This window comes from Pristiophorus japonicus, chromosome 14 (genome assembly GCF_044704955.1).
Source record: "Pristiophorus japonicus isolate sPriJap1 chromosome 14, sPriJap1.hap1, whole genome shotgun sequence".
Taxonomy (NCBI): Eukaryota; Metazoa; Chordata; class Chondrichthyes; family Pristiophoridae; genus Pristiophorus; species Pristiophorus japonicus.
This window is the reverse complement of record NC_091990.1, coordinates 183,194,103-183,217,732: the sequence shown is the minus strand read 5'-3', so window position 1 is coordinate 183,217,732 and position 23,630 is coordinate 183,194,103. Positions and strand designations below refer to the sequence as shown.

Sequence of the window (23,630 nt, the reverse complement as noted above, 5' to 3'; positions counted from 1 at the left end):
CCGTGCAGCACTGAGGGAGTGCTGTCCTGTCCGAGGTGTTGTCTGATGGATGAGACGCTATGTGGGAGGCCCGCCTTCCCTGGCAGGTGGACTTAAAATATTCCATGGCATGAATCCCGGTCCTGGCCAACACCACCGAAACAGATTGCCAGGCCCTGCATGTGACAGGTGTTGGTGGGACTTTGCTGTGGGCAAATTGGCTGCTGCCCAGTGAGGACCTTTGAAAAGTGTCCCATTGACTGCGACTCCCTTTGGGATGAGAAAGGCCTATTGTATAAAATGGGTTAGTTCGTTCTTTCACGTGCTTCAAAAAAACAGTCCTTTTCTTTGAAGCCGATTTTATTGCAATTGAAATAAACAATTAAACATTTGCATTCTTTACACTTATAACTTCCAAGTGGAATTCGGAGGAGGTTAGCATCTTGAAACGTCAGGCAAAAGTGAGGTTCACAATGAAAAAGACAAATCAGATTGTCAGCCAGCCGCGGAGTGCAGGCCCGCGCGATGTTATTCCATTGTGAAACATTTCATAAAGAAATCCCGCGATTCGCATTTCAAAAAGCGCCCCCCCCCACAAAATAAATAAATAAATAAATAAATCGGTATTGGAGCAGCCGCAGCCTTGTCCCTGGTCGCTGCTGGAGGCGGAGGAGGAGGACTGGCACGGGGCCGCGCATTTGGCGCGCGGCCTGCTGCTGGGCTTCCATGGGAGTTGAACGCGAGCGTGAGCGTGAACGCGAGCGCGAGTTGGTGGTCCGCGCGCGGGGGGCGGCGGGGCGGCGGGGCGGGAGAGAGAGAGAGAGAGCGCGAGCGAGCGCGGCCTCAGGCCCCAGCCAGTTGCGCGCACGCTCACGGCTCACGGCTCACGCAGCACACGGTTCACGCTCTCACGCTCACGCGCGCGGCGGTGTTGGTGGTCGGAGAAGGAAGTGGGGGGGGGGGGAGGAGCCAGGGAGCGGTTGACGCGCGAGCTGAGCGGCAGGCGGACAGCGAGGGCTCGTGCGGTGCTGTAGCAACAGCGGCTTCGCGGAGCCGGAGGGAGGGAGGGGAGGCGACAGTGAGCTCGGGTTCAATGTGTTTATGTGTGTGGTGCTGCTGTGTGTGTGTGAGAGAGAGAGTGTGTGTGCAGTATGTGTGCTGTCTTTTCCTTCTCTTTCTTCAGCCCAAATGCTGGGCTTCTCCTTCGCCCTTGCGGAGTGAGCGAGTGACTCGAGGGGAGGGGAGGGGAGGGGAGGGGGGCAAAGCTAACCCAAGTGCGTGTGCGTAACAACACACGAAAGGACGGGAAGGAGAGAGAGAGAGAGAGAGAGAAACCTCTCAAACATGGCGATGAGGGACGAGGGGGATTCGGCGGCGTACAGCAGCAGCAGCAGCGCCAAGTGCCCGGAGGAGAGCAGTCGGAACGGTTATGTGAAGAGCTGCGTCACTCCTCTGAAGCAGGACCGCGGCTTTTCCGTCTGCAGGTGGTGCAACTTGGAGAGGCTCGGCTTGGCGCGTCCGAAACTTCCAGCCTTGTACCTCGGGGGCGGCTGCGGTGCCTTTGCCATACTCGTGCTCTCCATCGTGGCCAGGCGATGCCTGGACGAGCAGCTCCTTTCATCCTTGCTGCAGACTTTCCAGTCGGCATGGGCGACCGTGTTCCACTCCCTCAGCCCCCTCTTCAGCATCTGCTGTGCCTTCTTTTGGTTGACATTTTATCTGAGGAAGAGCAAACGGGAAAGCAGCACGGCTTGGCTCCTGTCATTGCCACCATGTTGCTACCTCGGAGATTTCCTGGTGGTGCAAGTTTTAGTCGGGGACGGCCAGCTGTTTCTTTGCCGGTTGCTGGCCCCGGCTGTGGTGCTGGGTTGCGTGGGATTGCTGACATTGCTCTCCACTTTGAAAGTGAAACAGAGCATCCTGATCTTGCTGTTCGCCGGTGTTGTGAGGTTGGCTTCCATCACGAGTTTGATCGCCCTACCAGCAGCTCTGAGACCCCTCTTGGCCTGTGGGGTTGGGATGGTGGGGGCGAGCACTGCTGTGTATTTTGATTACTTGTTTCCCAGAGAAGCCCGTCGCAGGATAACTACAGAAGAAAAAATCCCAGTGATCAAACCCCGCAGGAGGTCGAGTTGTGTTTCTTTGGGAGAAACATCGGCCAGCTATTATGGTGGTTGCAAAATGCCCAGGAGGACGTCTTTGCCTTGCATATCGAGAGAACAGGTAAGATTTGCTGAAATCAACATTTAATTAAAAAATATCCAATATAATGTCAGATTGAGCAGATTACACTAAAACATAGGCGTTCTAAAACATAGCGTTTGTAAACATCTAGACAGACTAGGAGTTATAACCGTGCCCTGTTACCTTAATTGATAAAACGTCGTGATAGTGCGCGGTAGATGATTTATCTTGCAAAAAAATCATTGGTGATAGAAAGATGCAAGTTCTGGAATGATTGTCTGATCATATTTAATGACCCAAGAAAGTATGTGAAATCCTAAAGCTTTTGTAGAACATGCTGTCTTCCAAGGAATTTTGAGTCGTGCAATTTTATTATTTTCACAGTAGCATGTTTATGGATTAAAAGTGTTAATGACCGCAGTTCATTTAAGAATAGTTTTAAATAAAAACGAGCTTTTTGACACGGTCCATGAACTTGAAAGTACAGTGCTTGGAAGAAAAATGTTGCAGGCATTTTACATAAAATGCATTCAATTTATCGTGCAACCCAACTATGACGATTGTGAAAAACAATTTTCTGTTCATTGAGTTAAGCATTGTAATTGTTCCCTTTACAGTTAAATCCACGTTGCCTAACTTGTGGTTGCTGCAACCGTTGGTGTTAATGGAGTAATAGTTAAGAATGCAAGATATTTTTGTGATATCTGAACATATTTTCATTTAAAATGCATTATTGTGTTATTATATTAACTTCAAATTGCGTATGTCTTGTGGAGTATGCCCAGAGCTACCCTAACAGATTGCTGACAAATCCTGTAGATATAAAAAGTTAGAATCAAAGATGAAGAAAAGAACGACCACAGGAGGTGTTGGTGGAAAATATAACAGTTGTAATTCTTTTAGAATCATCGCTGCTATACTGCCATCAGTATTATGCACAGCATAATTTGCATGCTGCTCCTGAATAACTTTTGCAACCTAACCAAATTCAATTTGTTTCTGATGAACACAGCAGGCTGAAAGGGCACGATTTTGGGCTTTGAAACTGATTAACAAAACAATTAAAATGTATTCTTTTTTGTCCAACTAGTAACTTGTTATTGTAAGTACGTCCATAGCAATGAGGTGTGAAGTTTGTCAGATCGACAATATTTTATTTTGTTGGTTTTCTGTCATAAATATATTTCTATTGTCAATTTCCACTTGTAGCAACACACTTCGAAAGGAATCACACCAACTTAACTAAACGTTTCTTTGATCCATTCCTAAATTGCAGATAGGAAACTTAAAAGCTAGTAACAATTGTGACTGAATATGTCTCAGAATTGTAAAATAACTTATGATTCTGGATATTAATATTAACATTGCTGTCAGAATTCCACATTATTAACTTAATTTAAAAATACAGTGGAATTAGATTGCTCCAATTTTTTGATGAGTAAGTGCTTTTACTTTCTCAACTTGTTGTTATAAATGACTGGTTAAATGAGGAATGATTGCGGTATTGGTTGCTATATATATATATATATATATATACACAACAACAATTTTTATTTATATAGCACCTTTAACGTACGAAAACATCCCAAGGCGCTTCACAGTCGTGATATAATCCAAAAAGATAAATTTGACACTGGGCCATAGAATAAGAAATGAAAGCAGATGATTAAAAGCTTGGTTAAAGAGGTAGGTTTTAAGGATCTTAAAGGAGGAATGAGAGTTCGAGAGGTCGAGGGCATCAGATGTTTGCCACATTAAAAGGTTTATTTTTAAGACGAGAGCAGATGATAGTGGAATAGTCAAATCCACATTTAAACTCTTAGGTTCAAGCCCTTAATTCAGGTGAAAAACGTTGAGCAATATATTTTTTATAGATTATTTTTGGCAAATGTGCAAAAAGTAAGTATGATGCTGCTTTTTCGAAGTGATGCGAGTGGGACACTAAGAAGCTATAACATTTTTGAGTCAAAATATGTCGGCACATATTGAGCATGTGATTACTCTGAAGATTTTGTTTTGTAGATGGAACATATAGTAATAAAGACTATTTGTTTTTAATGTTATTATTAAATGATCAGAATAAATTATTCTTTGTGGGGAAAAAATGTGGTTTGCATCAAAATGCCTGGCCAGAGATCTTGTTATTTTGGAAACAAAAACCTAATTAGTATAGATTTGTTCTTGTCTGATATGGAACTAATCTTTCTAAAGATTCGTTGCTTTATGTTCAGTATTGGAAAAATATGTTAGTGTGGGAGCTGGATCATCTCAAGTTGTTGGTGGGAGAGGGGAGAAACCAGGACTTCAGTTGAGATTTTAGCATTTGTTTTTATATTGGAGTTTAAACTTTGTAGATAAGTAATTCTTCAAACTGAATTATAAATGAGGACTTGATCTGCAATGAAATACATTGACCCTGAATTTGTCGTCGTTATGACGGCATACTCTGTATGTCGCCATACAGCCTTTGAAATTGACCGCACATTCAGAATTTCAAGTGCATGCTTATGTTACAGCCGATAACAATGAGGCACTGGTTCATGTCTGAGTGAATACAAACTTGGAAAAAAACTTTCATTTGTTTGAGTTTGAAAACAGGGGCCGCCTTGTGTCACCGTCTTGGCTTGCCAAAAGCCTTTTGTAGTTTTGGTTTAATTCCCAACTTCTATTTCGATAGGAGTTAATTCACTTTCATGATTTCCTCATTGTTATCAGACATTTAAAATCTCGATTTTGGATGATTTAAATGAATCAAAAGTTAGTTAGTCTAACAGAGGAGAAACAAATTTGATAGGACATTAAAACTGTAATTATAGGCTTGTACATTATAATCTTGGTTTGTGTATTAAATACAAATGCACTGATTGTAATTTATTAATAAATTCAATTTCTGGCTGTTATTTAAAATGAGTTGTGGGCAATTCAGCAATCTCCTCTGTTTCCTGATTGGCTAAGAGTCAGGAAGTGAAAGGAGCCCCCCCCCCCCCATGTGATCCCAAGTTCGCATATGCACAGCAGTGTGCTCCTGGGGTCTGTGAGCCACTACGCTGTGCACAACTCTGCAGTGTTTGAAAGCAACTTCTCGAAGGGGGTTTCACATGAGGTAAGTGCGGTTTTCGTTCGGTTGTCGATGGCATACTCCTTAGCCGTCGACCGCAAATTCGGGACCAATAAAATTATCAACGTGACTGATATTGACTGGATAACTCATGGTTATCATGAACCTTGTAAATAGAGATAAATATGGTTATGCATATGTTCCTGGACATTTGTAATGTTAATTTTCACTTATTGATCATCCCTCCCCACATTAAGTAATTTCCTCCACTTATCCCCTTTCCCATTGAACCTTTGAATGCTATGTTCCTTCGACTCCTGGCCTTGTGTGCATCCCATCTCCATTTGCCCCATCATAGATAATCGAGCTTTCTTGTGCCTCAGTCCGCCCCACTCTTTAGAGCGTATTCCTAAAATACCTCCACCTTTTTTTTTAAGAAAAAACCTTAAGACCCATCACTCGGCAAATTTTCAGCTTTCATTATGTCTCCCTTCCTGGTTCAACATCTGTTTTCCTTATGCCTATTTGTGAAGCACCTTTTGGATGTTTCTTTTCATAAACGTGCTCTACAAATGAAAGTTGTTTGTCATAAATTGGTGGCCCACTGGACGACTACAAGTTGCTGCCATTACTGGTTTGTAATTAGCTGCTTGAATAGATATAGTATAGTATTAGGCAGTCCTTCGTATTGAGGATGACCCACTTTCACACCAAAAAGGGATGAGTCCACAGGTGTTTCAATGAGGGACCTGAGATTCCATTTGAAGGGTGGAAGATGCCTGTGCGTGGATTCTTTTAACATGGGGTGGCCGTTGCACGCCAGCCACCACACGGGCTTGACAGAGCAAGGCCTTGGTCCAGTGGCAATGGTTAACCAAGACAACTGGAGACCAAGCTCTGCTGTATGGACCTAGTGCGCCCACATATTCTGAGTTTGAATATATATAGGCTGACATACCTTCTTGTGTTCCCTTATTGTGGACACACAGATGGCTTCTGCTTGGCACCTTTAACTAAACTGTTAAAATTAGTCACTTAGCATACAGAAGTCTTAGTTGCAAATATGTCCTTGTGTTTGCATTGAAGTCCAGATCTGAAACTTTTAAAAAATCTGATTCTGTATGGGAAGACCTGAATGGAAGAGTGAAGATGGGAAAATAGCTGCTAGAGCTGGCAGATCGAAAGGTCTGTGGCATCTGCAGCCAGTCTGGTGAAGGCGCTGTTGATGGTTGACTACCAACCTGACTCATTGGTCCTGGACAGATAGGCCTGTCACTGATGACTGAGATTCATCCTATTTGTCTTCAGATAACCCTGCAGGCCAATTACCTAATGAGTAGAGTGGTCCTAATTATATCAAGTTGGAGCACCAACATCTTCTTGCACTGGCTCTGTTTTTACTTGTAATATTAGTAGTATATAAAACAAACAGCCAAATAACATACAATACATACTTTATTGTAATGAACATTTCTAAAATGTTCTGTAACTGTTGTATTAAATGGTTCAGACCATAAAGGTACTTATTAGAAAAATATATTGAGAATTAAGTTGAAGGGCAAGTTGCAGGTACAGTAAGCTATGGATTTTTGGGTTGTGGTTGAGCGCTGATTGAAATAACATTGGTTTAAATTTGTTTCCAGCTGAGTCATCTGATGTATAAAAGGATCGGATATGCCAGCCTTCTAATTGTTTCCTATTTTGATATATTTCTTTTAACTTGGTGAAAATGCATTAATAATTTACATTTCAAGCAAGGAATCAACAGCTACAATCATTTTAATGGAGTCAGGTGAATGCTAGTATGGGCTTGTACTGTTTTTACTTTGTTCTGACTTGGAATATAGTTCAGTTGAAGCTGTAAACAAGTTCTTACGCAGATGATGTTTCGTGTTTGTAACGGACCGAGAGCTGGTAATTGGGATTAGACTGGATGACCTTTTGCTGGACGGCGCAGATATAATGGGAAGTACTGCAGGCAATAGAATACAGCCAGGATGATGATCTGGACTAGTTTCGATTGCCTGGATTGGTCGGAGAGGAACTTTTCCAGATTTATTTCTCCCTAAATTGGCTTGGGTTTTTAATCTGGTTTTTGCCTCTACGGTTGGGGTGTAGTGTAGAATGTTTCAGTATAAGGGGTGTCGCAGTTGTGTAAGGCGGACTGGTTGGGTTGGATGCTCTTTGCCTTTCCGTCATTGTTCATAGGTTTATAATGTAACCTTTAGGGCTACAGATCAAGGGCCGTGCGGCCCTTTGTCGGCCAGCACGGACACGATGGGCCGAAATGGCCTCCCTCTGCGCTGTAAATTTCTATGTTTCTCTGCAAGAGATAATCAGGCATTGACTTAGTTACTTTTAATAGTGATTTAATAAATGTTACAAGAACATAGAGCTTGCTTTATTTTTCTGGTAGAATTTAAACATTTTTGTGTGGCTCATGATTAATGATTCTAGGTACTGTGGAAAAAGAGATTTTAATTAAAATGGGTGAATTGAAACTACGAGCCCTCAAATATATGCAAATAGTAATATTGGGAGAGAGGAAAAGGGATTTCTAGATTTGAGTTGGCTTCATGATGACATGCTTGGTGATGGGAGTTTGGAAACAGGTTAATCCCCTGACTGCCAGGCAAATCTATAATATTCCAGGGCAAGCTGCATCATTGATGGGACCTGGAGGGGCAGAACTGCTCGTATGGGCTCAGGTTTGTCTCACTTTGCTCCTGAAGGACAGTTCTAAATGGTAGGGTGGTCTTAATTGGACAAGTGGGAATGGAACAGTGGTTTGTGGAGGAAATCATGCTACCTACGTAATTGAATTATGTCACTGATTCCACTGGATCTTGGATGGATTGTCATCTATTGTGAAGGTAGCTGGAATGATATTGCGTACAAGCAACTGCACTACCATCTTATTCCAGCTGACCTGAAGACCATGATGATTTTATGATGTACTCAACACCTGTCCAGAATAAGGTTGGGGACGAGAACTGAGCCCCAACTTGCTCCGATATTAATCTCAAGGCTCAAAGCTTTCTGCCACTCTTATGTGAGCATGGAGTTCTCTGATTAATATAATTTTGGTAGGGATATCTAGAGATTGTAGGAGGAGCTACAGACACTATTCAGTGAGTCAAAAGCTTTTTTCAAATCACTGTAGGCAACATATAGTGGCTCCTTTTCAAGTCGTTTGGCTGCCACCTGCTGCAGTGTAAATATCTGCTCGTTGTGAAGCCAGCCTGTTTTTTGCAGCATTTGTCTCTGAGGGTTCTTAATTCGAGTAAGTATCTCCAAAGCGAATACTTTGGCCACTGTTGGCAATAGAGTAATACCCTTGTACTTATTGCAGTTTGATTTGGATCCTTTGCTTTTGTAAAAATACACGAGAATACCTTGGTGCCACTGATTAGGAATAGTTTCATCAGTCCATACTTGTGTAAATAGCTGGTGTGAGCGATTGATAGGGTCTTCATAAGTATTTTTAAGCATTTATTGGGTAATGCCGCATAGGTTGGCTGCTTTTTCATTTTTCAATTTGGTGGATGATTAAAGACAAAGTGTTGGGGAGAATAGCATCCAAAGGCTGAAGAGCTGACTCCTCAGATTGTGAAACCGCAACTGTAACGTATGGTACTGCAAATAAATATGAAAAACTGATTGGTCCTGGCTGTGAACGGCCAGGACATCAGCGAGGTGGCTCCAGAAGGTATTTTATGCCACTGCCATGCGGCATTCTCCACCTGAGTTCCCCAGCAGTGCTGAGAAGAATACCCAAATTCTGAGTCTTTAACGGGATGCTTGCCCTACCAGTTTGTAAAATGTTCGACCAGGGATATCTTGTTGGAAAACGAGACTGAGGAAGTTGCTGGTGTGCTGTAGTAATGAGTACAGAAAATTCTCTGTGAAATTGAACGGCGCGGAGGGAATTTCTAAGAGCTTAACTCAAGTTGTCAGGTGGAGATGCTTCATGAGTGGCGATGTCACAAAGAAATTATAGCACAGAAGGAGATCATTTGCCTGTTGTGCCTCTGCTGGTATTCACTTTTCAACTGAGCCATCGACTGAAATCCCATTTTCCTGCCCCTTTTTATATGTTCAAATACTTACTGAATTTCATTTAAACAATATTGTGGCTTCTGCTTTAATTGACAAGGTAAGACCTAATAACCCTCTCGGTGTAATTTTTTTACCATTCCCCTTCATTCCTCTCATGATGATTCTGAGTTTCTGGTTCCTTGTTACCGACTCACCAACTAATGGAAGCAATCTTGCTTATAAGCCCAGAATTTGCTGCAAAACTAAGAGCTTACGTCGCACGTCGTTATTAATGCATGAATCATCACAAATTGCTCCGCCATTATCCTTGCAAAAACCGGAGTCGCAGTCCATTTGAGTGTCAAGACATTGCTGCATTTGTGCTGTAAAAATTAATTAAGCTTGATGCAAAAAGTTAGGGCTTCTATTTAATGGTGTAAAGGCCCGGTTAATGGGATATTTCATGTTTCCAGTGGCCCTCCACTTTGAAACCAGTTAGCAATTTATGATAATTATTCTGCACATGCCACATAAAACACGCAACCAGAATGCAGGTTAAACTATGGAGATTATAAAAGGAAGGAAATCTTTCACAGAGAAAAACAATTCATCCGGCAATGCAACTAAACAATCGAACTGAAAGGAAACAACAGCAAATTGCATTTATATAGTGCCTTTAGCATTGTAAAACACCCCAAAACACTTAACTGTAATGATTATTGAGCAATATTTGACAGCGAGCAACATGAGATATTAAGACAGGTGATCAAAAGCTTGGTCAGAGAGGTAGATTTTAAGGAGCGCCTTAAAGGAAGAGAGAGACAGAGAAGTTTCAGGATGGAATTCCAGAGCTTAGAGTCGAGGTAGCTGAAGGCGTGGCCGCCAATGGTGGAGCGAAGAAAATCGGGGACGCAGAAAAGACGCCAGAATTCAGGAGTGCAGATCACGCTGGTTTGTAGGGCTGGAGGAGTTAAAGCTGGGGAAGAGAGAGGCCATGGAGGGGTTTGAAAACAAGGATGAGAATATTAAAATTGAAGCGTTGCTGGACCGGAATACAATGTAGATCAGCCTGCACAGGAATGATGGGTGAAGGATGATGGGGGAGGAGTTAAACTAATTTGACAGGGGGATGGGAACCAATGCAGGGAGACAGAGGGAAACAAAAAGGAGACAAAAGCAAAAGACAGAAAGGAGATGAGTAAAAGTGGAGGGCAGAGAAACCCAAGGCAAAAAACAAAAAGGGCCACTGAATGTAAAGGGGCTGCAGGAGGGGTCAAAACTAGAAATCATGTTTAAAAACTAGGATTAAAACACTCGACCTAAACGCACGCAGCATTCGAAATAAAGTAAATGAGTTGACGGCACAAATCATTACAAATGGGTATGATTTGGTGGCCATCACAGAAACATGGTTGCAGGGTGGCCAAGACTGAGAATTAAACATACATGGGTATCTGACGATTCGGAAAGATAGACAAGAAGGGAAAGCAGGTGGGGTAGCTCTGTCAATAAAGGATGATATCAGGGCAGTTGTGAGAGACGATATTGGCTCTAATGAACAAAATGTTGAATCATTGTGGGTGGAGATTAGAGACAGTAAGGGAAAAAAGTCACTGATGGGCGTAGTTTATAGGCCCCCAAATAATAACTTCACGGTGGGGAATAATGGAGGCATGTGAAAAAGGAACGGCAGTAGTCATGGGTGATTTTAACCTACATATCGATTGGTCAACTCAAATTGCACGGGGTAGCCTGGAGGAGGAATTCATAGAATGCATACGGGATTGTTTCTTAGAACAGTATGTTACAGAACCTACAAGGGAGCAAGCTATCTTAGATCTGGTCTTGTGTAATGAGACAGGAATAATAATAATGAGTAAAAGATCCTCTCGGAATGAGTGATCACAGTATGGTTGAATTTGTAATACAGATTGAGGATGAGGAAGTAGTGTTTCAAACGAGCGTACTATGCTTAAACAAGGGGACTACAGTGGGATGAGGGAAGAGTTGGCTAAAGTAGACTGGAAACACAGACTAAACGGTGGCACAACTGAAGAACAGTGGAGGACTTTTAAGGAGCTCTTTCATAGTGCGCAACAAAAATATATTCCAGTGAAAAAGAAGGGTGGTAAGAGAAGGGATAACCAGCCGTGGATAACCAAGGAAATAAAGGAGAGTATCAAATCAAAGACCAATGCGTATAAGGTGGCCAAGGTTAGTGGGAAACTAGAAGATTGGGAAAATTTTAAACGACAGCAAAGAATGAATAAAGAAAGGAAAGATAGATTACGAAGGTAAACTTGCGCAAAACATAAAAACAGATAGTAAAAGCTTTTACAGATATATAAAACGGAAAAGAGTGACTAAAGTAAATGTTGGTCCCTTAGAAGATGAGAAGGGGGATTTAATAATGGGAAACGTGGAAATGGCTGAGACCTTAAACAATTATTTTGCTTCCGTCTTCACAGTGGAAGACACAAAAACTATGCCAAAAATTGCTGGTCATAGGAATGTGGGAAGGGAGGACCTTGAGACAAGCATTATCACTAGGGGGGTTGTGCTGGACAGGCTAATGGGACTCAAGGTAGACAAGTCCCCTGGTCCTGATGAAATGCATCCCAGGGTATTAAAAGAGATGGCGGAAGTTATAGCAGATGCATTCGTTATAATCTACCAAAATTCTCTGGACTCTGGGGAGGTACCAGCGGATTGGAAAGCAGCTAATGTAACGCCTCTGTTTAAAAAAAAAAAGGGGCAGACAAAAGGCAGGTAACTGTAGGCCGGTTAGTTTAACATCTGTAGTGGGGAAAATGCTTGAAACTATCATTAAGGAAGAAATAGCGGGACATCTAGATAGGAATAGTGCAATCAAGCAGACGCAGGATGGATTCATGAAGGGGAAATCATGTTTAATTTACTGGAATTCTTTGAGGATATAACGAGCATGGTGGATAGAGGTGTACCGATGGATGTGGTGTATTTAGATTTCCAAAAGGCATTCGATAAGGTGCCACACAAAAGGTTATTGCAGAAGATAGAGGTACGCGGAGTCAGAGGAAATGTATTAGCATAGATAGAGAATTGGCTGGCTAACAGAAAGCAGAGAGTCGGGATAAATGGGTCCGTTTCGGGTTGGAAATCGGTGGTTAGTGGTGTGCCACATGGATCGGTGCTGGGACTACAACTGTTTACAATATACATAGATGACCTGGAAGAGGGGACAGAGTGTAGTGCAACAAAATTTGCAGATGACACACAGATTAGTGGGAAAGCGGGTTGTGTAGAGGACACAGAGAGGCTGCAAAGAGATTTGGATTGGTTAAGCGAAAGGGCTCAGGTTTGGCAGATGGAATACAATGTCGGAAAGTGTGAGGTCATCCACCTTGGGGGAAAAAAAACAGTAAAAGGGAATATTATTTGAATGGGGAGAAATTACAACATGCTGAGGTGCAGAGGGACCTGGGGGTCCTTGTGCATGAAACTCTTTTTGGAGTTCACCTGCAAAAACATAAAACATTAAACCGTGCCACCCGACCTGGGTGACACACCAGACATTTACAAGGCCCCTTTTTTTCTTTTTTTTTTGGGGCGCTAAAATCAAATTTTTTCCGGTGCCCCCTATAAAAGGGAAGGGGACACTAAAAGCACCGGCAATTAAAACAAATTAAACTTTAAAACGTAAAATCAAATTAAAATTTGGTTGCCGGGCGTGATGATGCACTCCAGTCCCTCCGGTGCCCACCTCTCGCGGAAGGCCGCGAGCGTACCGGTGGACACCGCGTGCTCCATCTTCAAGGACACCCTGGACCGGATGTAAGAGCGGAAGAGAGGCAGGCAGTCAGGTTGAACGACCCCCTCGACCGCCCGCTGCCTGGACCGGCTGATGGCACCCTTGGCCGTGCCCAGGAGCAGTCCTACGAGGAGGCCTTCGGACCTACCCGCTCCCCTCCGCACAGGGTGCCCAAAGATCAGGAGAGTGGGACTGAAGTGCAGCCAGAATTTCAGGAGCAGCCCCTTCAAATAATGGAACAGGGGCTGCAACCTTGTGCACTCAATAAAAACATGGAACACGGACTCCTGCAGACCGCAGAAATTGCAGGCGGCCTGGGAGTCCGTGAACCGGCTTAAAAATTTATTGCACGGCACTGCTCCGTGCACCACCCTCCAGGCCAAGTCCCCGATGAATAGTGGGAGGACCCCTGCTTAGAGTGCCCTCCATCGGGGACCCCCGCCTCCTCCGGACAGCAAGATGGTACGCCATGGCGTGTCCGGACGGCCGGCGAGGATGGCAAAGTTGAGAGTGTCCTTGTGCATGAAACTCTTTTGAGTTTACCTGCGAAAACATAAAACATGTATCCGTGCCACCCGACCTGGATGACACACACAAGACATTTACAAGGCCCTTTTTTTTTTTTTTTTTTGTGGTTTTTTTTTGGGCACTAAAATCAAATTTTTCCTTTTTTCCAGTGCCCCCTATAAAAGGAGAGGGGGACACTAAAAGCACCGGCAATTAAAACAAATTAAACTTAAAAAACGTAAAATCAAATTAAAATTTGGTTGCCGGGCGTGATGATGCACTCCAGTCCCTCCGGTGCCCACCTCTCGCGGAAGGCCGCGAGCGTACCGGTGGACACCGCGTGCTCCATCTCCAAGGACACCCTGGACCGGATGTAAGAGCGGAAGAGAGGCAGGCAGTCAGGTTGAACGACCCCCTCGACCGCCCGCTGCCTGGACCGGCTGATGGCACCCTTGGCCGTGCCCAGGAGCAGTCCTACGAGGAGGCCTTCGGACCTACCCGCTCCCCTCCGCACAGGGTGCCCAAAGATCAGGAGAGTGGGACTGAAGTGCAGCCAGAATTTCAGGAGCAGCCCCTTCAAATAATGGAACAGGGGCTGCAACCTTGTGCACTCAATAAAAACATGGAACACGGACTCCTCCAGACCGCAGAAATTGCAGGCGGCCTGGGAGTCCGTGAACCGGCTTAAAAATTTGTTGCACGGCACTGCTCCGTGCACCACCCTCCAGGCCAAGTCCCCGATGAATAGTGGGAGGACCCCTGCGTAGAGTGCCCTCCATCGGGGACCCCCGCCTCCTCCGGACGGCAAGATGGTACGCCATGGCGTGTCCGGACGGCCGGCGAGGATGGCAAAGTTGAGAGTGTCCTTGTGCATGAATCCCAAAAAGTTAGTTTGCAGGTGCAGCAGGTAATCAGGAGGGCAAATGGAATGTTGGCCTTCATTGCGAGAGGGATGGAGTACAAAAGCAGGGAGGTCCTGCTGCAACTGTATAAGGTATTGGTAAGGCCGCACCTGGAGTACTGCGTGCAGTTTTGGTCACCTTACTTAAGGAAGGATATACTGGCTTTGGAGGGGGTACAGAGACGATTCACTAGGCTGATTCCGGAGATGAGGGGTTACCTTATGATGATAGATTGAGTAGACTGGGTCTTTACTCGTTGGAGTTCAGAAGGATGAGGGGTGATCTTATAGAAACATTTAAAATCATGAAAGGGATAGACAAGATAGAGGCGGAGAGGTTGTTTCCACAGGTCGGGGAGACAAGAACTCGGGGGCACAGCCTCAAAATACAGGTTAGCCAATTTAAAACCGAGTTGAGAAGGAATTTCTTCTCCCAGAGGGTTGTGAATCTGTGGAATTCTCTGCCCAAGGAAGCAGTTGAGGCTAGCTCATTGAATGTATTCAAGTCACAGATAGATAGATTTTTAACCAATAAGGGAATTAAGGGTTACGGGGAGCGGGCGGGTAAATAAAGCTGAGTCCACGGCCAGATCAGCCATGATCGTATTGAATGGCGGAGCAGGTTTGTGGGCCTCGATGGCCTACTCCTGTTCCTAATTCTTATGTTCTTATGAACAGGACCTGGTGCGAGTTAGGATACGAGCAACAGAGTTTTTGCTGAGCTCAAGTTTACGGAGGGTGCAAGGTCAGAGACCAATCAGGAGAACATCGGAAGAGTGGACAAAGAGCACAGATTGGAAAGTGCTTTACTTGACATGAATGTTGCTGACTAGTAACTGGCTGGCAAAGCAAGAAATGTTGCTGAGAGGAAGATCATCAAATTTGATTTGTTGTGAATTGCTTTAAAATATATAGCGCTTGCGTGTTGGCAGTCGCTGCCTTTGGTTCTTGAATTTCATGAACTAAATTATTGCAAATAGAAAATGAGATAAATAAGCTCGTTTGTTTTTGGTGATGGTTGAGGGAGGAATATTGGATAGAGCACTGGGAGATTTCACTTGAATATTGCTGTGGGATATTTTATGTCCACTTGAACAGCACAGCACGTCTCCTGAACTGCCACCCTTGTCGTGGAGCTTGAACTCTCAATGTTCTGACTCAAGATATGCAAATGCCATCAACTGAAATGAGCTATATACAGTAGGCTGGAAAAGACTATTTTTGATAAATGTGGATGAATGGTTAACTCGTTGGTCTGAAATTCTGCCGTCTTTTATTGGAGGCATTGACCCAGTTAAACTAAATGGGGTAATGCTTCTGGTAAAACAGTAGACAGAGCGGCGTCACAGAAAGCATTAAGCATTGAGCCACATTTCTAGCCGTATACATATTAAACAATCATCTATGGCTGGTTTCTTCTGAGGTTCATAAACTATTTGGGCTTCTCTGTCACATATTTATTGTTTATGTTGTCATCCGAATTGTTAGATAGGAATTGGTGCATGTCATTAATGCCAGCGAACTGATTTTTGTTGTACTAATCTAATTGCATTTCTGCACAAGAGCAGATAGGTCACGTCACTGTAAAATGATTGTATTCTGTTTTGTTAAATTATCAACACAAATATGCTGAGTCTAAAATAACAGTCATCAACCTTTTTCAGATTAAATTCAAGCACAGTTGAATGAAAGAAACATTGTTACCAGAAAGGACTCCTTTCTTTCACTACAATAGTTGCAATACATTGCAACACAAAATAAAACAGGGTACATCTGCTAATCAAAATCTTGCTCTTAATGAAAAAGGAATGCTGTTTACAGCATAATATGTGATTGTGCTCAGCTTGAAAGCCATCTGTGATAAGATAATTTAATTAAATTTACTTTTATAGTTCAATACTACAGGTTTTATTCGTTAAACCTTAAATAGTATCAGCAGCTCTATTAACTTAACTTCGCTTTCGAGGTGGTAATTTTGTAATGTACTGTTCTTCTCATTTGCGTGTGGTATTTTCACTGGGCTAGACTTTCCACTTCACATCGCTGGGCTGGTGCCCATATATTGCCCAAAATGGCAGGCTATCAACCATTTTGATGAAAAAGTGGAAAGTTGGGCTGGAACATCACCAGAAAATTGTCCCCCCAACTTTGGGCTCACTTAGCCGAGGTGATCGCCCAGCGTTACTTTCGGCACATCGCCGGGCTAATTGCTCGCCAAATTCGATTGCTGGAGAAAAGCTGCTTTTACCTGGCCTTCCTCACAGAATCGCGGCACTATGGATGCCATTTTGAATGTCGGAGAAAGTGAGGAGGCAGCTTAAACAAGAGGCTTATAATTTGTGAGTTATTTAAGGGCCTTTTACTGATGGATCCACTCACATTTATACTTATATTTCCAGTTGTATGTATATTTATTTATATTTTATATTTTTTTAGTACCAAGGGCATTTATGACAACAGTGATAGTGATGGGGCCTGTAGCTTCTCTACCATTACTTGTAACTGCTCACATGCTGGGCGCCTGAAGTTGAGTTTAATGAAGGGGCCGATCAAAGAGGTGGCAGACTAATGCGGAGGCAAAGGAGGAGAACGTACAGCCAATGAATGTACATGGACAAGCAATCTTAACTCAAGTTATCTGATAACGTGTGCCTTAGGACGATGTGCTTCCGGAAGGAGGTCATTGATGAGATAGGCCAGCTCATCAAGGGGGATCTGCAGCCTACCAGCACCATCAGGACTGCACTGCCCGTTGAGGTAAAGATTACTGCAGCACTATCCTTCAATGCATCTGGCTCCTTTCAGGCTTCAGCTGGCGACATCTGTGATATCTCTCAGCACGCCATATACTGCTCCCTTCAACAGGTGACTGAAGCCCTTTACACTCGCAGGATGGACTTTATAAACTTCCCTATGACCAGGGAGGCACAGACCGAGTGGGCTTTGGGTTTCTCGCGAATAGCAAACTTCCCCAAGGCGCAGGGAGCAATAGACTGCAAGCACATCGCCCTGAAAGCCTCTTTACAGAATGCGGAGGTGTTTCGTAACCGAAAGGGATTCCACTCCCTGAATGTGCAGTTCGTTGTCAACCACCACCAAATAATCATGGCAGTAAATGCTACATTTCCAGGCAACATCCATGATGCGCATATCCTGTGTGAGAGCGCCATCTTTGACCTGTTTGACAGTCAGCCAGAAGGTCATGGTTGGATGCTGAGGGAATCAAGGATATGGCCTTGCCAGCTGGCTCATGACCCCCCCCCTGCATAATCCCCAGAAGGAAGCTGAGAAGCGTTAGAATGAACACCACATAGCTACATGCAATATCGTCGAAAAGACAATTGGAGTGTTGAAGCAGCGCTTCAGATGCCTGGACCACTCTGGAGGCAGCCTACAGTACCACCCTGACCAAGTCGCTGCGTTTATTGTGGTGTGCTGCATGTTGCATAACCTAGCTATAAGGAGAGGACAACAAATGCCAGATGGGATTGCCGGTCCATCTCCAGGAGGAGTGGAGGCGGAAGAGGCCGATGATGAGGAGCAGGAGGAGGCTGGTGAGGATCTCGGGGAGGACAATCAGCGTTGAATCCTTGATTTCCCCTCCCCCCGCCTCCCCGGAAGACTGGAGAAATCCTGTGGGAGTTACGCGGCTGCAAAGCTGTTGCACCAGCAGCTCATAAATGAACGCTTTGCATGAACTTGCATTGGGGACAGTTATGCTTGGACAATAGTTGCATTTGGGTTGAGTTATGTTTTATCCTTGCCTGCTCTGGCCTGGCCATTGTTGTACAACAGTTGCATTAATGTTTTAACTTAACTTACATTATTAAAAGACAATGCACAACAATTGTAAAATTCAATAAAAAATTTTAATAATGTAACACTTTTTCATTTTTAATCCCCCCACCCCCAACTATAACCCAACAATGAATTTAAAAACAGTAACAACAATAAGATTTTAAAAAACTGAACAATAACACCCCCTCCCTACCTGCAGCCACATTTACCTGCAGATCCTGGTCCCTCCCGTGTCCAAGCCCCACCCTCCCGTTTTGGTCCCTGGGTGATGCTGGCGTGCAGCGGGCAATGGCAAGACTTCCTGCCATGGTGGGAGTGATCGGCTGTTGGGACGGGGGGTGCGGGGGGGTGTCATCGTCTTCCGAGTCACGAAAGTGCTTCCTCCTGACTCGCTTGTGGTGTTTCCGATCACGCCACCTTTGGGTGCAGCGTCGTGCTCGGTCAACAGTACATGCTGCAAGGCATTGGTGGCGGCGGTCTGTGCACGCATGCCCACGAGCATCTGCAGCGTTGCCTCCGCTTGGACAGCAGACACCCGGGAAAAGTCCTGCGTGAACTCCACAAATGCCTGGAGATGCTCGTGACTAATCGCGACCGTCTCCTTGTACAGGGAAATCAAGCCCTCTATCCGATCGTCCATTGGAGGTGAGTGCTGAACTCGCTGACCCAACCTCCATGGGGTCGACATGCACACTGGAATGTGCCTTGGCGTCGCCGGCTGCACGCCGCCTGGTCTCGGTACCTTTTCAGTCGCAATCGCGATTGTCAAAATGGCCGCAGGTTCATCCTCCTCTGTTCCTTCCATAACTTCCTCCTCCCCTGGTTCGGTGGTACTTTGCTCCTCCTCATGTTTCTCATCACCCGTGGTGAATGACACCTGCAAAGGTGCAGGTGAGGCCTCCACTTGCGCCTCTGGTGGTTGACCTTCAAAGCACAATTGAGCTTATTGAACAGAAGGGTACACATTCCCGAGTGACGTTACATATTAATGCACCATGTGGATTTCACTGCCCCAGAAAGCTGTCGTGGCTGCATCAGTCGCAGATGGACAGAATAAGGGAATGAGGGTTTTTTGGGGAGCACACAGAGAAGGGGACAGATGACCAGATTACCTTCGCCTGCTCTCTTATTGCTTATGTTCTTATGTTGTCAACCTGAAAGTAGCACAAAGGCTGCATGCATGACATGACATGACATTCATATATTGCATTATCATTAAATTATGTAACATTACTTTAAAACTGTTTGACACATTACTCATGTGACACATGGGAGGGTTCCGCAACACCACGGGTGGTGGCCGAGCGACTCTGGGTGCCCACAAGTGCCCCGGCTCTTTCCTCAAGGTTGGAAAGCGGCTGCACCTGAACAGTGCCCCCTCTGGTGCACCTCTGCTCGCTGCGGTTTGTTAGATACCTTCTTCTGCAAACGTGAAAAGAGCATGGCATAAGCTAATTGACGAGGTAATATCATGGAAACACAACAGTTTCAAACGTTACATGCAAATAGGATCCACAATTAATGCACGATTATAACAAAGATCAGCGTGTTTAGGAGCTACAGCTTGACACCTACATCTCTCTATACTACAATCGCCTCGCAAAGTGTCCCAGGGCAGACTGAGCAAGGGCAACTCTGCCCCAGTCCATGCTGGGTTCCTATATAAGTGACAGCAGCCAGAAAGACTCAAAAAGGGCACAGGTTCATAGCCCTTAGCAGGGGAAATATATATACATGTGTAACGTCCGGAAACCTTGGGACCGAGGCAGTTGCGGATTCCGGGTATTTCTGGATTTTGGAACGTCTTTGCCTGGGCTGAGGTAGCTGGGATCGGCGGGGGTGGGGCGGGGCGCGTGTGTCGGGCAGGGTCGGAAGGAGGGTGAGGTTGGGCCGGGGCAAGGTCAGGCCGCCGGGGTAAAGGGGTGGGCGAGGTTGGGTTGCCGAAGGCTGAGGAGAGGTCTGGCCGGGGTGAAGTCGTTTCGCTTCACTGGGCTATCGCTGGGCCCATCTCACTTCACTGGGCTATCGCTGAGCCAAAAGTCGCGTTCCAAAAAATGGGCGATGTTCCAGCGAACATGAAGGCTGACACATCGCCACGGCTGGAATATCGGCCATTTTTTGGGCGATAGCCAGCAAAGTGGAAAGTCCAGCCTATTAACTGATAAAACGGACTATTTGTAAATTGACTATTTAATTTATATTTGTCATTTTGTTCCCCTTCTCCCCTTTTTAGCACAGTTGATAGCACACTCACTTCTGTGTTAGATGATTGTCAGTTAAAGCCTTCCTGTAGGACTTGAACATAGAATCTAGGCTGACACTCCAATGCAGTACTGAGAGTATGTTGCCCAATGAAGTTACCATCCTCGAGATGAGACATTAAACTGAAGCGTGTAAGCCTATTTAAGTGGAAATTAAAAGTCCCAAAGTGCTTATTAAAGAGGAGAGGGGAGTTTCCAGTCTCCAGTGTCCAGTGTCCTGGACACCATTCCTCCTTCAATCAACACCACCAAAAATCTAATGTTCTAGTCATCACTGTTTGTATAGTTGTGCTGTGTGGCTGCACCTCGGCACTTTTCTGGGTGATGTGACAAGACACGATATAAACATCCTTTTTCTTTCCTGAAACTTGACATTTTTTCGGGTTCATTCCACAGGTATTGGATGACAACTGATACTTTGCCCAAATTGCCAATTTTCATGTCTTACTACTGACATTGAGTATTACCAGCCTATTTAACCATGGGGAGGATCACAACTGAGCTGTGTTTTCACCCATTGTCCATATGCAATTCCAACAGGCATAATCAGATAATGACCAGAAGCTGGCTGTTTGTCCACTCCCTCAGGTGAATTGTAATGGCTGTACCATTTGGCTATGACAAGCAAACTCCGCACAGACGAATGATTTGAACTTGTGAACCTGTTAAGCTCTGTGGATTCTGCTACTGGATAAATGTACTGAGCTATTGAGGGAGCAACTAAAATTTGAACAACATTAATACACATGTGGCAGGAATTGGAGAACTGAACTTTGGATTTTTGGCCCAATTTTATACAAGGAAATATTTTGTCCTGGTTAAATATGACCTGGATTTCATTTATAGTACTATTTTGCAAAAACACTGCTAACCCAATATATTAGTTATATTCTTATTGTAATAGTTTTAACTTGTACATGCCAGACACAAGCCCAGTTTTTGAAAGGAAAAACAACGTTTATTTACCCTTATTGTGTCACTTATGACTGAGGGGTCAAAACCAATAGTGGCTTTTTATAAGGAAATTATGAGTCGCACCAGGTCAGGTGGTGCACTGTTTTTTAATTGAGAGCTTTCAGTTAAATGTATGAATCCACTCAAATCCGAAACTTAATGTATGGAGTATTATTCGTGCTAACCTGTGACTCTCAATTGTATTGGTGGACTGATAGACACATGGGCATCCTTTGAATGGAGAAGCTGTTTCAGTTTTCCATTTAAAATATTCTTCTCTTGTCTTTACTGTGTAATTGGCCCTCTATTTCTTTATTCTGCTTATTGCTTCCTAGTGAAGGTACAGCAAACTTTTATGGAGGGGGAGGGGTAAAAGTGAATGATAACAGCAAATGTACAATTCTCTCCGTTTATACTATTTCGGATATTTTGACAATTCAGATCAATATAGTTTCTGTTTATCTGACCAGTATTTTCAAAGAGATCATGTGTTTTGAAAGATGATGGGTGACGTAAATTGATCTATGTGTTGATGTAAATATGATGGAGTGCCAAATTATTTACTTTACTAACCCAAGTTAGGATATTTTATTTATCTGCTCGATTACTTGATTCTTGACCTGTTCTAGTTATCCTTATTGCCCAATGATTCATGGCAACCTTGACTCAGTGGTAGCACACTCGACTCTGAGTCAGAAGATTAAGTAATCAACCGCCATTCATAACATAAGAAATAGGAACGGGAGTCGGCCATACAGCCCCTCGAGCCTGCTCCGCCATTCAATAAGATCATGGCTGATCTGATCATGAACTCAGCTCCACTTCCCCGCCCACCTCCCATAACCCCTTATCCCCTTATCGTTTCAGAAACTGTCTATTTCTGTCTTAAATTTATTCAATGTCCCAGCTTCCACAGCTATCTGAGGCAGTAAATTCCACATTGACAACCTTCTGAGAGAAGAAATTTCTCCTCATCTCTGTTTTAAATGGGTGGCCCCTTATTCTAAGATCGTGCCCTTTAGTTCTTGTCTTCCCCCATCAGTGAAAACATCCTCTCTGCATCCACCTTGTCAAGCCCCCTCATAATCTTATGTATTTCGATAAGATCACCTCTCATTCTTCTGAACTCCAATGAGTAGAGGCCCAACCTACGTGACCTTTCCTCATAAGTCAACCCCCCCAGTGAACCTTCTCTGAACTTCCTCCAAAGCAAGTATATCCTTTCGTAAATATGGAAACCAAAACTGCACGCAGTATTCCAGATATGGCCTCACCAAAACCTTGTATAACTGTAGCAAGATTTCCCTGCTTTTATACTCCATCCCCTTTGCAATAAAGGCCAAGATACCATTGGCCTTCCTGATCACTTGCTGACCCTGCATGCTATCCTTTTGTGTTTCATGCACAAGTACCCCCAGGTCCCTCTGTACTGTGGCACTTTGCAATCTTTCTCCATTTAAATAATAACTTGCTCTTTGATTTTTTTTCTGCCAAAGTGCATGACCTCATACTTTCCAACATTATACTCCATCTGCCAAATTTTTGCGCCCTCACTTAGCCTGTTTATGTCCATTTGCAGATTTTTTGTGTCCTCACACATTGCTCTTTTCCTCCCATCTTTGTGTCGTCAGCAAACTTGGCTACGTTACACTCAGTCCCTTCTTCCAAGTCGTTAATAGATTGTAAATAGTTGGGGTCCCAGCACTGATCCCTGCGCACCCCACTAGTTACTGGTTGCCAACCAGAGAATGAACCATTGATTCCGACTCTCCGTTCTTTGTTCGTTAGCCAATCCTCTATCCATGCTAATATATTACCCCCAACCCCGTGAACTTTTATCTTGTGCAGAGACTTGAGCCCATGATCTAGGCTGGCTCCTTCGGGAGTGCTACATTGTTGGAAGGGTTGTATTTTAGATGAGATATTAAACCGTGGCCCCGCCTGCTCTCCAAATGGGTGTAAAAGATCCCATGGCACTATTTTGAAGAGCAGGGAAGTTCTCCCTGGTGTCTTGGTCAATATTTAGCCCTCAAACAACATCACTTCAACAATATTAACTGGTCATTATCTTGTTAATGTTTGTGGGACCTTGCTGTGTGCAAATTGGCTGCCGTGTTTCCTGCATTACAACAGTTATTACACTTCCAAAGTACTTAATTG

At 44.2% G+C, this 23,630-nt stretch overlaps 1 protein-coding gene across 7 annotated transcripts in view; it reads left to right on the top strand.

The window, feature by feature from the left end:
- pde3b (phosphodiesterase 3B) overlaps positions 1–23,630 on the top strand; it is a 442,736-nt gene that overhangs the window by 4,050 nt on the left and 415,056 nt on the right. For 6 of the 7 annotated variants that reach the window (XR_011596648.1, XM_070899935.1, XM_070899926.1 and 3 more), the window contains exon 1: positions 1,244–2,202. The exons of the other annotated variant lie outside the window; for it this stretch is intronic. Coding sequence is in view for 5 of the 6 variants with exons in the window: in XM_070899935.1 (XP_070756036.1) it covers positions 1,324–2,202 (879 nt within the window). In the remaining variant the exon portion in view is untranslated. Of the gene's footprint in view, positions 1–1,243; positions 2,203–23,630 lie in introns of those variants that run through there. 7 annotated transcript variants of the gene reach the window in all.